We start from the raw sequence: 13,357 nt of genomic DNA, 5'->3' as shown, positions 1-13,357 counted from the left end.
TTTCAAAGAGGCTCAACAAAGGAGAATCAGGATGAAATGACAAGGTTTCTTACTGGGCTAGGAGAAAGGAGGGTGTGGCTTCAGGAGTCTACATCCCCTAAAATTGTAAATAAAATTTTCTGAAGTTACCAAAGTTAAGAGCCACTGTTTTAACTAATTGTATTAAATCCCTGGCAAAACACTGAAAAGCAAAAGCAAAGATTACATATACCCACCCTCAACTTAACCTATGCAAACACTGATAGGCTGTGTGAATTTGCACTTACTAAGTTTTATAAGCATTAGTCAAAGAACTCAAATTAAACCCAGACAGAGGCTTAATATTCAGCCAAGATCAAGGGCAAGAAAATAATGATGTAAAATGCAAGCATTAATATGTTTTCTAAGCCAGAAAATCCATCCACAATACCCAAGTTCACTTTGGAAGCCACTTCTTAGTTGAACATGGGCAGAAAAGCAACTTAGTGTATAAATCGGAGACATGTTTTTGCCATTGTGTTGCATGGGCTTCAGATGATTTGGGCCAGATAGAATCTCCTTAGAAAGTTTTGGTCTGTGGACTGCTTCTGCCAAGAGACTCAGGGCCCCTCACTTGCCAGTGACACAAACCCTTACCAAGAGAGGAACATGGCGCTAAGATAGCAGTGAGATGAGCTCCAGTTTTTATCAGCTACTGCAAATAAATTCTGAAACTAAATATATTTCAAGGAAAAAAGCACAGATATTGATGAAACAAAAATAAAAGCTACAATATGTACACATATAATACCTTAATTTAAAAAATGGAAAAAAAATAGCCGGGACCGGTTTGGCTCAATGGATAGAGTGTCGGCTTGGGGACTGAAAGGTCCCGGGTTCGATTCCGGTCAAGGGCATGTACCTTGGCTGCGGGCATATCCCCAGTGGGGGGTGTGCAAGAGGCAGCTGATCGATGACTCTCTCTCATCGATGTTTCTGACTCTCTATCTCTCTCCCTTCCTCTCTGTACAAAATCAATAAAATATATTTTTAAAAAATAAAAAAAAAATAAAAATAAAAATAAAAAATGGAAAAAAATAAAAGCTACAAGAGATCAGTCCTAGAGTTACTTGAGGGCAAACCCAGGCTACACTTTTGAGAACCACTAAACTGAGCCTATATTTTTTTTTAATATTAAGTCTGGATATGTCAGGTTCTTTTTTTGCTCTTTTTTTGTTAAATGTATTGGAATGACATTAGTTAATAAAATTATATAGGTTTCAAGTATACAATCTATAATACATCATCTGTATACATCATTGTGTGGCTACCATACAAAGTCAAATCTTTGTTGATCACCACTCAATTTCCTCTACCCTTCGCTACCTCCCCTTTTCCTTTGGTAACCACCATACTGAGTCTTGAGTTTGAGTAATGCTAGTCTGGAACTTTGAGGATGCTTGTTGTCTCAGCAAAGCCAAGTGCTTTGCTGTTCAATCCAATAAATCGAAATCACAGTAGTCTCTGTGTACCTATGCTGAAATGAATAATGAGTGTGAATTATTTATTCACATGCTAATTGCAATCAGACAACCAAATTCTTCCCCCAAGAGTCAACCTCCATCCTTAACAGAGAAAAAAATTAGGATTTAAGAAGAGGTAAATCGCCTCCATCTATGCCTTAAGAATGAGGAATAACGGTACTTAAAAAAAAAAAAAATCTGGCATAATCTATAATGTAAATCCCTTGATTAGTCTTGGAAAAACACTAGTGTGTGGAAAATATTTCAGGACCAACTTGGAAGCAGAGAGATGTGTGCAAAGATCTGTACAGACGTGTTCCATGCTTAATTGTTTATTGTAGATATTTGTCTCCTGCCCTTTGAGGTATCTTTTGTTTTTTGTTTTTAATATATATTTTTATTGATTTCAGAGAGGAAAGAGGAGAGGGAGAGATATATATAAACATCAGTAATGACAGAGAATCATTGATTGGCTGCCTATTGCATGCCTTCCACTGGGGATCAAGCCTGCAACCTGGAAGCAGAATCGAACCTGGAACCCTTTAGTCGCCTGGCTAATGCTCTATCCACTGAGCAAAACTGGCTAGGGCCCATTGAGGTATCTTAATAAGTAGAACATTGTGCTACTATTCTGTGGTATATGATGAGTTCTCTGTCATACAGTTTTATAAGTTTATAGTCATGAAAACGGATACTCACTTTGCTGTGACAGCACCATTTAAACTCTTAGAATTCACACGATAATATAATGGTGTCTGCAGAGCAACTTCCCACTTTGGTAATACTGAAGGGGGAAAAGAGTAAATATTTTAAAGAATCTATTTTACTATCATTTACAGCTTGACAAAAATCACAAACAATTGCTCTAAAGGAGTTTATAATTGGTACTATTTGAAATTAGATTATGATCCAAATGAATGCACATTAAGGCTTAGATGAAAAGCACTTTACCCAAAGTCAGAAATCCAATGAAGCTAGTGACTAGACAGTGACAGTGGGGTCCAGTGGAAACTTCCGTTGGTGGAACCTAAACTGTATTTAAAACACTAAATGGGAATGCATCTGAGTGCTATAAGACCAGCTGTCACCCATTAGTGTGCCTTACTGCTTGATAAAACACTTCCATATTGTTTGGTAAACAGCTGCTTCTAGAGCAGCCCCTTTCCTCATATCTTTTAGCAATTTGGCTACTAAAAGCACATCCTGGGGCCCCAAGTCTCTCCTTCTTCTGGATGATTCCACATATGCAGTCATAGATGCCTTGTCCTTTGAGACAAAGGCAAATCTGGTGACAGTCTAACCAAAGACAAAGTTGTGTAGTAGAATTTCTAGTTAATAGGTAAGATATGGCTACAAAAAATTTTTTTCTTGTCACAGGTACTGATAGGTAATTCCAAAATTAGAAACCTCTACTTTAGTCAGCTTTATATAATTAATATATAATATGTTTTACCAATATTAATACTATCTGATATAAAGAAATCCCCCAGAATATACAATTTTTGTTTTCTTTCAGTTTACAGAAATATTTTTTTTCTCTAACTTCACTGACCAAAGAAGTAGATTAATCTCATAAAAAGATCCTTGATGTGCCAACACACTCCTGGACTCAAGACCAATCTAGGATTGGAGAGTCAAAAAGCCATATGGTCACCTGTGACCTTCCTCCCAGGCTCTCCCTCAACAAAGAAGTTATGGGACACTCAGAGGTAGAGTTTCCTTAGAAAAGGAAATTCTAATATCTCCTCCTCAAATATCATAGGCAATTAATTCCCCACCTCCACTAGACCCCACTTAGCAACATACCACAACCCAGCACCACCTCTATATCTGTGAAGTGAAAATAGCCTATAAAAACCCTGGCCATCCAGACTCATTCTTCTAGATCAAGGCTGTCAAAAAGAAATAAAATATGAGCCATCCAGTGTAATTTTACATTTCTAGTAGCCACATTTAAAAAGGAAAAAAAAAAGTGAAATTAATTTTTGCAATTTTTAACCCCACATATTCAAAATATAATCAGTATAAAAATGTATTATTCATGAATTATTTTTCTTTTTTCTTTGTGTACTGTCTTCAAAATCTTGTGTTTTACACACCTGGAGCACATCTCCATTTAGACTGATCACATTTCAAGTGTTCAACAGCCACACCTGGTGAGTGACCCCCAAATTGGACAACAGAATTCCAGGTCAGGGGTCAATAAATAATGACCAGCAGAAACTAAGAGTGTTTCTTACATTTTTAACTGTTTGTGGAAAAATCAAAAGCAGGATATTTCATGATGTAAAAGTTACTAAAATTCATATTTCTACATATGTCCACAAACAATATTATTGGATCATAGTCACATCCGCCTTACATAGTTTTTGTGGCAGAGTTGAGTGGTTAGGACAGAGACATATGGCCCATAGAGCCTAAAATATTACTATCTGGCCCTTTATAAAAATTATTTGCTATTCCCAGTTCTAGTTGATCATGAGACTTATGTGGCATGAGCTACATGGAGGCTGAACCACAAAAGTATAAGCAAACTATCTCCAGAATTTCTAAAGCTGAATGAAACACAATCTCAAAAAAGTGACACAAATCATATAAAAAAAAGTTTGTGTATAACCTCAAAAAAGCTATTAAAATTAAAACTAATACTAGCTCCTATGTTTTCACTCTCATCTCTCCTTTCTCTTCCTCCACCAACAAAATGCTTGGCTCACACTATTTTTATCTATGTGTGTCTAAGTGCAACATTCACAAATTTTTAAATATGTATATTATGATCAAGACAAAGTAGAAAAAAATAATTGTGCATAAAAGAAATAGTCTAGCATAATGGAACTATAGGTGATCTTTTTCCTCCTTTATTTTTTATTATGACCTTTTATACCTTTCACTTTTACAAAGGAAAAAATGATTAGATCTACAAGAAACATCAGGATTTTACCTCCCCTGGGATTTTTAATTTAAATTACACATTTTTTGGAAATTTCCCTTATTTCTGTGGAAAGTAATAAATGTGTTTTCCTTCCAAATAAATTGAAAAACTCTTACCATATTCTGCAACTTGGAATAACAGATGATATGACTGCTTCTATTGGGAGGAAGAAAAAAAAGAAAATATATGAGTTCTTATTTGATTATTTTGCTTGCTTACTTACCTCATAAAAAGATTTTGGGAGAATTTAATGCATTTATAATTATTTAATTAAGAAAACAGTTTATTTTCATTTGCAGAAGTTTATTTTTAGTCATCTACATATGAAGTCTGTGAGATTTTATGAGTTTTTCTTGCCAATTCACTAACATAAAAAAGTGACGTGACTCTATAATTCACTGTAGATCATTTAAACAAACTGCTTCATCTGACTTCCCTCATTTGTGAAATGAGGCAAGGACAATATGCCAAACTAACAGGAAAGGACTTCAAATTGGTTTTGGAAAACACTATCAAAAAATGGAGAAAAGTAAGTTATACATAATTCAAATACTTATAAATAATTAAGGATACAAAATCATCATGGACCAACATCTTCTACTTTCCCAATTACTGGGATTATTTTCTAGTGTAACCCTTACATCAATACATCCTACCTTATTTTAATAGATATTGTTAATTATTTTCTTTTCTACAAAAGAAAAAATGTGGCCTTTTTTCTAACTCCTCCTATTTCTGTCTGTCCATTCTAAATCATATAACACATTAAATAGAACTACTTCAAAATAGTTAAGTAATTCCATGAATAAAATCAGTATTATAATTCTGATTCCCTAAGTTTATCAAATAAAATACACAGGTGCAGCTATAAAAAAAATTAGCTTTTTCAAACATCATCCTTGGTTCATCTAAAACAACTGTACAAGTTTTTTAATCCTAAAAGAAGGATATAGTTCATTTCAAAGTATAAAACAAATGTAACATATGCTAACAAAATAGTTGTCTATAAACATTCAGTCTAAAAACATGTTCAAGACTTCTTCCTTGTTTTCTTAATGGTTCTCTCTTTCTGATCCTGAAATGCTGGCCCTTCCCATCCTAAGCCCAATGTTCTTCCCACTCTCCAGCTCCTTAATGAGCTCATCAACTGTTAAGGTTTTAACTGCCATCTCTATATGTCCCTACATAGTCATGGCTTGCCCAGTCCTCAACCCAAAGATTCTCACTCAACTCTCCCTCCTAGACATCCTCACCTGAGCAGCCTACAGAATGTCCTGGACTTCTCTATCTGGATTTAGCCTCCACTGGGCACCCTTCCTTGATTGCCTCTTCCCATGTTGTTAGATGGACCTTCTCTTCCATAATATCATCTTACTTAACACAATATATTATCTTTATCGGCTCTGTGTCCATCTCCTATAATACAATACGAAGCCCTTAAAGGCACAGCACCCAATTCAGCATGCCTTCGATGTCTGTTGGATTGAATGCATGTGAATATAAATGAACAAATTGGTTCCTGTCCCCAGGCTGGTTCTTAAAGCATTCATCAGATTAGCCTCAGTTAGTATACAGTATCCCCGTGTGCAGTATTCCCTGCAAGAAATTAAAATAACCTTATCATGAGCAGAGTCAGACTACCCTGAAGAGGCACGGCCATCTGTCAAATGACCCACAGAATAACCTCAACTCTCTGCCCTCATTTGGAAGGAATAAGGATGCCAAGGAGTGAGAGAAGCCAGCCACGTGGAAAACTGAAGAAAAGGCGGAAGGAATGTGCTTCTTTTCAATGTCATTTTTAATTGTTCCAATAAATCAAAAAAATCATTTTGTAACTGAGTGCTGACAGTGTGCTTTGTCCCAGGCAAGGTTTTCCCAGGCTGTTTATAAGTGGTGAAATGCAATTCAAAAAATAAATTATTTGGCTGTCCAAGGGGCTTGAGAAGAAGAACTGGATTTTGTAATTTTCAACATATTGTCCATTAGGCAACCAGGCCATACCAATTTTCATGAGTTTAGTTACTTTTATTTTTTTTAAAGAAATATTTTATTAATTTTTTACAGAAAGGAAGGGAGAGGGATAGAAAGTCATAAACATCGATGAGAGAGAAACATCGATCAGCTGCCACCTGCACACCCCCTACTGGGGATGTGCCCACAACCAAGGTACATGCACTTGACCAGAATCGAACCTGGGATCCTTGAGTCCACAGGCCGAAGCTCTATCCACTGAGCCAAACAGGTTTCGGCTATTTTAGTTACTTTTATAAAATATTTTTACAAAACATATAATCAAGAATGGTAGAAAGTACTAAACTATTTAAATTAATAACAATTATAAATGTATGCCATTTATAACCACAAAAACCCTGTTAGTGAGAACTTTCATTAGTCCAGAACAGGGATTTGCCAATTTTTTTTTTTATAAAGGACCAGACAGTAAATATTTTAGGCTTTGCAAGTGAAGGGGTTCAGAACAGCCCTCCCTGAGGTGTGCCACTTTGGCATGAGAATTATTTTTAGCTAAAGGCAATCAAGACCCTGTGAGCTCGTGAGAAATTTTTATATATATATATATATATATATACATATATATATATATATATATATTTTATTTATTCTTTACAGAGAGGAAGGGAGAGAGAGAGTTAGAAACATAGATGAGAGAGAGTCATCGATCAGCTGCCTCTTGCACACCCCCTACTGGGAATGTGCCCGCAACCAAGGTACATGCCCTTGACCAGAATCGAACCCGGGACCCCTCAGTCCACAGGCTGATGCTCTATCCTCTGAGCCAAACAGGTTTCGGCTCATGAGAAACTTTTACCTCTCCCTTAAAGAATTTAAATTCGGGGCCTTGCCCATAATAAGAGTTATTACAAGAAATAAATTTCTATGATCTATCCATAGGGCAGGGTAAACTTCTAGTTACTGAACATTGGCTCTTCTTAGCATCCAGCAAATGACCTTCCTCCCCATCGTTGCCCCAAAATGCTTTACCTCTTAGCTCAGAGGTCACAGACACCTCATTTTAACTTTCTGCTCTGGAACTCTTACGTGTGTGGGGTTCCCATAGGTACATATGTAATTCAGTTTTATTATTTTTTCTTGTTAATCTTCCTCATGTCAATTTGATTATTAGACCAACTGGAAGAACTTAGAAGTGTAGACGGAAGTTCTTCCTCCCCACATAAGCTATATGGTTGCTGTTGCTACTACTGTTCTCTGCCATTGGAGTGCAAAACCCAGAGACAATGGGTACACAAATGAGACTGTCTGTATTCCAATAAAAGTTTATTTACAAAAAAAAAAAAAAAAAAAAAAAAGGCCGAAACCAGTTTGGCTCAGTGGATAAAGCGTCAGCCTGTGGACTGAAAGGTCCCTGGTTCGATTCCAGTCAAGGGCATGTACCTTGGTTGAAGGCACATCCCCAGTGGAGGGTGTGCAAGAGGCAGCTCATTGATAATTCACTCTCCGTAAAAAATCAATAAAATATATTTAAAAAAGAAAAAGAAAGAAAAAGGTACTAGGCTGAATTTGGCCTATAGGCCAGGATCAGCAAACTCTGACCTAAAAAGTAAAATTTAGTCCAGACAGCAAGGCTCAGTGGTTGAGCATCAACCTATGAACCAAGAGGGCACATGCCCAGGTTGCGGGCTCAATCCCTGAGAGGATCGGGGAAAGGGGGTCATGCAGGAGGCAGTCGATCAATGATTCTCTCTCCTCATTGATGTCTCTCTCTCTCCCCCTCCCTTCCTCTCTGAAATCAATAAAAAAAAAAAAAAATACATATTTTTTTTAGAAAAGTAAAATTTGTCTCTAAATTGCTCTATGTCAATTCTAACTGAACTAAATTAAATTTGACTAACCGTGACTAAAAACATGCAGCAAAACCAACCCGAGGCCTTTAGAAGGAAGTGTGAGTTTCACTTACTGAACAATTTCCCTTCAGCTTTAAAGAAACAATCTGCTTCAAAATGAGTTTTATGTTTACTCTAGCTCATCAACTCCAGCTTGTGCTCATTCACTCTGCCAACAGCTGGAGAGAGAGGCTGACCTGAAGGCATAAATACTTGGGCAGAGTGTCTTTTAAGCAAACACCTTTCCAGGAGAGAGAATATGTAACTCATCAATGTCTCCTGAGTTCTTTCCCCAATATGGTCACTGCTCCATGGGGAAAGCGCTCCTTTAGAAAACCAGCTCTTGGAACAGACTGAGGGTTGCCAGATGGGAGGGGGTTTGGGAGCGGGGTGAAAAGGTAAAGGGACTGAAAAGTACAGACTTAGTTACAAAATAGTCATGGGGATATAAAGGACAGCATGGGGAATACAGACAATAATACCGTAATAACTATGTACGATGCCAGGTGGTTCCTAGAATTATCGGGCAGAGGGGGGAGGGGGCCACTTTGTAAATTATATAAATGTCTATGACTATACTGTATACCTGAAATGAATATAAAATAATACTGAATGTCAATTATAATTAAAAAATAAAATTCTAAAAAAAAAAAACACCACACATTAAAAATAAATAATATATTAAAATCTTCAACAATAAGAGGGGGAGGAAAGGAAACCTGCTCTTTGGCACATGTATTCCCTTTCCATCTGTAGTAGATGTAAGCCCATTTCAATTAGATTTCCTAAACAACTTCTAAAACAGGAATGGAAAAGAAGAACCAGGATGTATTCTCAGTAATCTCTGCAATTTCATTGTCTCTTTACCCCTAAGTGAATAGTGGATTGTGGGAGTGTATGTATGGAAACCAATCAGATGAAGGGGAGGGGAGGGGAAGAGAAAACTGTTTTTATCATCCTCCTAAGAAATACGCTCTGACTAGGGTGCAAATAGGAGATGTGAATTACATCCATTCCAGTTACAGAATTTCCCTTCTCTGACCATGAAGCCATCTAACTTGAGAGGGTTTCTATTTTTAACAAACTTAAAGAAATATGGCACACTTCATGACCATTAAAATAGATGTGTGTTTTTTTAAATTCTGAGAAGCTTCTTTCAACTCTTGCTGCTGGAATTAAAAAAAACAAATGCCAGAAATAGAACTGAGGTGCAGGATGGATTATTTCTGTTTACACATTTAGAATCATTTCAATTTCCCAAAGTCTGCTTTAGCATTAATCTCCACTGTCTGGATTTAATTTTTATTTAAAGATGACTAAAAGGACTGAATTTTTTTTTTTCATCCACCCATAACAGAATGTTAAAATAGAATAGCTCAGACTCAGTGCTGGCTTTGTCGCCCAAAACAACAGATGGCAAGGATATTGACATTCCAAAGACAGGAAAGACTAGCATGCAGGACTTGTAAAGGGGTTTTCAAACACTAGTTTTGCAATGCTCAGCCAAAAGCACCAAGATTAAAATAAATTAGAAAGGAATTTTAGGAGAAAGCTTCTGATGGGGTAGGAGTCACACACACCCCATCCCCAGGGATTGGATGGACACTGCTCTTGCCCCTTCAATCATAGGACAGTCCGGAGAGCTGGATGCATGTCCCTTGAGCATCCTTAAGTTGTCAGTAGGCAGGCATTGATGTGTCTGAACAACCTAAAGAGCAAATACTGCTACTGACCAGCTGCAGGGACAGCTGAGCTAAGGGAGTGTGCTGAGGAGTAGTCTGCACATCCTGACTTTCAAAGAGAAAGAAAGTATGAGCATTTCTCCCCAACTAGATAGGCAAAAAGTGAGAGAAAGAGAGAGAGAGAGAGAGAGTGAGAGAGAGAGAGAGAGAGAGAGAGAGAGAGAGAGAGAGAGAGCGCGCGCGCGAGCGCACGCGCGCGAGCCAGCCAACCAGCAGGGGGCTTCCTTCTCTCAAGATCAAAACCAGTATCTGGCAGGGTAAGGCAACCTCAGGAGATGGAAGCTGGAAGTGAAGTGTAGATGCCCAGAAGCTGAAGGTGGAGCTATGAGCTGCCAGTTGGAAGAGACAGATTCAAAAACATCAACAATTCTTGGGGTGAGAGATACTCCCCCTCCCCCCACCCCACAGAAATGGAGGGGTGCTCTAAGGAACCTGCAATGGAATCTTAAGAAGGAAACGTGTTAGTTTTAAACGCCTGCTGGCCTTGAGAGGTCTGATGCCAGATGACAGCAGTATCATATTGAACTATATTAATTTGCCATTTCCGTAGGACAAATATTGGCAAATTCATATGACTCATTCTTATAGATCAAGTAAGAATTTTTACACCGCACCTGTCTTCCCTCCACTCAATTCAATCCTGGGCGGGTCCCAACTTACCTCAGTGAGTCGGGAACAAGCAGCCAGACTAAAGAAGAACCAAGCTGAGAGAAGAAGGCACTTAATTTGATCTACTGGACGTATTAGCCACTGAATGTACACTGGTTTGTGTGTGGGCATGTAATAAAAAATGACAGGGTCATGTATTCCCAAAGAAGAACCAGGAAAAAAATGGTGGGATGTGCCCTACATTTCATTCAAGGATTAGTGTAGAATTGCTCCACAATAACAGGACTACACAGGAGAAGAATAATGTGGTATTTTATTGTACTTGTTGAGTAATATCCGTTCCACCTCACAGTCACACAGCAATAACGAGGTACACCCAACGGTATAGCCATTCATGTTAAGGCTAGAGATACAGAGACACCCTTGTTTAAAGAAAAACTGAAGCACATTAAAAATTTTACAAGTTTACTTAAGCAAAAAACAGTTGGAATTAGGCAGTGCCAAACTAGAAGTGGTTAGGAGCACTAACCCAGCAAACTCACAGAGAGACTTCTATAGAGAAAATATGGAAGCAAAGTAAGGAAATTATTGATTGGCTAGAGCTTAAAGCCTAGCTAGCTGTCTGTAACTGGTTGTCTTCCGCATTTTGATATCATTAGCTTGAGGCATTTATTTGCTTACTTCCGCCACCACAGCATTAGTGCCACATCCGTCTAATGGCCTCCTTGTTCAATTAATTTAACATCTTTTACTCCTCTTCCTTCCTCTCCAATCACAATCCAATCAGTCACTAAACCTAATGATTCTTCCTTTAAAGCGTCTCTTTCATTCATCCATTCCTCTTTGGTTTTTGCTGCTCCCCTAAAGCAGTTTCCTATTGCCCTCAGACTGTACTATTATAACCCAACGTAAAAAGCAGTCATACATTTGTTAAACAAAAATACTCATCTCCGGGTTGTCTCCCTGACTTCAGTTCCTCTCCCTTTAATCACCCCACATGCTATAATCTTCCTAAATTCTTTCTTTAACCATGTCATACTATTGCCTAAAACTCCCTACAAAAATCAATAAGACAACAAATACTGGTGATTTCTTTTATTTGGGTGTTTATCATAAGTGTGTCATTCTTCTCATTGAATAATGTTTGGGTGTTTTTACACTGAGCATGCCTCACTTTTATAATCAGAGGAAAACAATAAAAGTGTAGATTTTACAGCTTTTATAATTCAAGATGCTCATTCATGCACATTTTTGTTTTCTTCTAAAGTCTTATATGAAATTTAGAACATTGAAACTCAAAGCACAGTAAACGCTTTGGAGCCCCCTACTGTCTATAAAATGAAATCTAAAACTTTAGCCTAATATCCAATACCCTCCAGAGCTTGACTCAGCAACTCTAACAAGAAATCACAATGAAAACATTGTCAGTAGATGTGTATTGACCAACTTGGAGAAAGGGTAGATATGCAAAATGACTGAAAATGTTTGTGAATGTTTACATTGTCCTTTCCTTTCCCCTTTAGAATCTAAACATCTGTCACTTTAACTGCAGCTGCAACATAGTTCTCTAAGAATTTCAACCCAAAGTGAACATCAGGATCAACTGTGGTAGGTGCAATAAGTGGAGAGGCCCAGTTCCCACCCCAGAGCTACTGAATCAGAATTAACAGGGATAAAACCCAAATATAACAAATGCATTCATTCATCCATCCCTGCAACAAGGAATTATTGCATCTACATGCCAGGCATTGTGCTAGGTGATGGGGTTACACCTTCCTGTCATGGAGCTTTTGATCTAGTGGAAAGGAAGATATTTATCAAATAACCACACACATAATTACATAAACATAAGTAAAATGATTATGAAATGAATTAAAGTGAATGAAACTCATTGGGGAATTATGAAATCTGAAGATGAGGCTGGAAAGGTAGACTCAGATGAAGCAGGACCTTGTGTGGGCCCTGGTAAAACGTCTGGATCTTTTCCCCAGGGCAATGGAAAACCTTTGGAGAGCTTTTTGGGTTTTGTGTTTATTTTGTTGTGGTTTTGTTTTTTTTGTTTTTGGGGGGTTTTTTTTAGAGAAAGAGGAAGGAGAGGGAGAGAGAAAGAGAAACATTGATGTGAGAGCAAAACATCGATTGGCTGCCTCCTGCATGCCCCTTACTGAGGATCAAGCCTGCAACCTGGGTATATGCCCTGACTGGGAATCAAACCAGCAACCTTTTGGTGCAAAGGATGATGCCTAACCAACTGAGTCATACTGGCCAGGGTGGGCTTTTGGAGAGTTTTAAGCTGTGGGATAATGTGATCCAATTTTAATGTTTAAATTACTTTTGCTGCTGTGTAGAGAAATTACAAAGAGAAAGAGTAACTTAAGGAAGATCTATGAAGAGATATTGCAAACATCTAGGGACAATGTGGCTTAGACAAAAATGTTAGAGTTGGCAAATTGCATGATATGGCTATCTTGCCACAATGTTTTTTTAAAAAGGAAAATAATTACACTGATCAATAACGGCCGTAGCAGAGGTGTGTGCCATGGCCCGTGGAAGAACAGAGAATGAAGTACTGACCTCTGCCAGCTGACACGCTAAGGAATAAAATTCTACAACCGATTCCTTCCTCCTTCCTCACTGCACATGGAAGTAAGAACCTGAGGTATTTCTCAAGAAAGCAGTCTTATAAGCGGAGGCTGACAAGTGTCCTGGAAGCCATGTCCACATTCCAGGGAG

General features: G+C 37.9%; 1 protein-coding gene across 1 annotated transcript in view; it reads right to left on the bottom strand.

Moving 5' to 3' along the window:
- Nucleotides 1–13,357, bottom strand: part of CD109 (CD109 molecule) — a 109,703-nt gene that overhangs the window by 59,466 nt on the left and 36,880 nt on the right. The window contains exons 7-8 of the mRNA XM_084889227.1: nucleotides 4,530–4,569; nucleotides 2,181–2,265 (exon numbers count right to left, since the gene is read on the bottom strand). Of these exons, the coding sequence (XP_084745353.1) occupies nucleotides 2,181–2,265; nucleotides 4,530–4,569 (125 nt within the window). The remainder of the gene's footprint in view (nucleotides 1–2,180; nucleotides 2,266–4,529; nucleotides 4,570–13,357) is intronic.

The sequence above is a fragment of the Pipistrellus hanaki genome, assembly GCF_964339955.1.
Source record: "Pipistrellus hanaki genome assembly, chromosome: 7".
In the NCBI taxonomy this organism is placed as follows: Eukaryota; Metazoa; Chordata; class Mammalia; order Chiroptera; family Vespertilionidae; genus Pipistrellus; species Pipistrellus hanaki.
The sequence above is the reverse complement of the archived record's forward strand: the minus strand, read 5'-3'. Positions and strand labels throughout refer to the sequence as shown.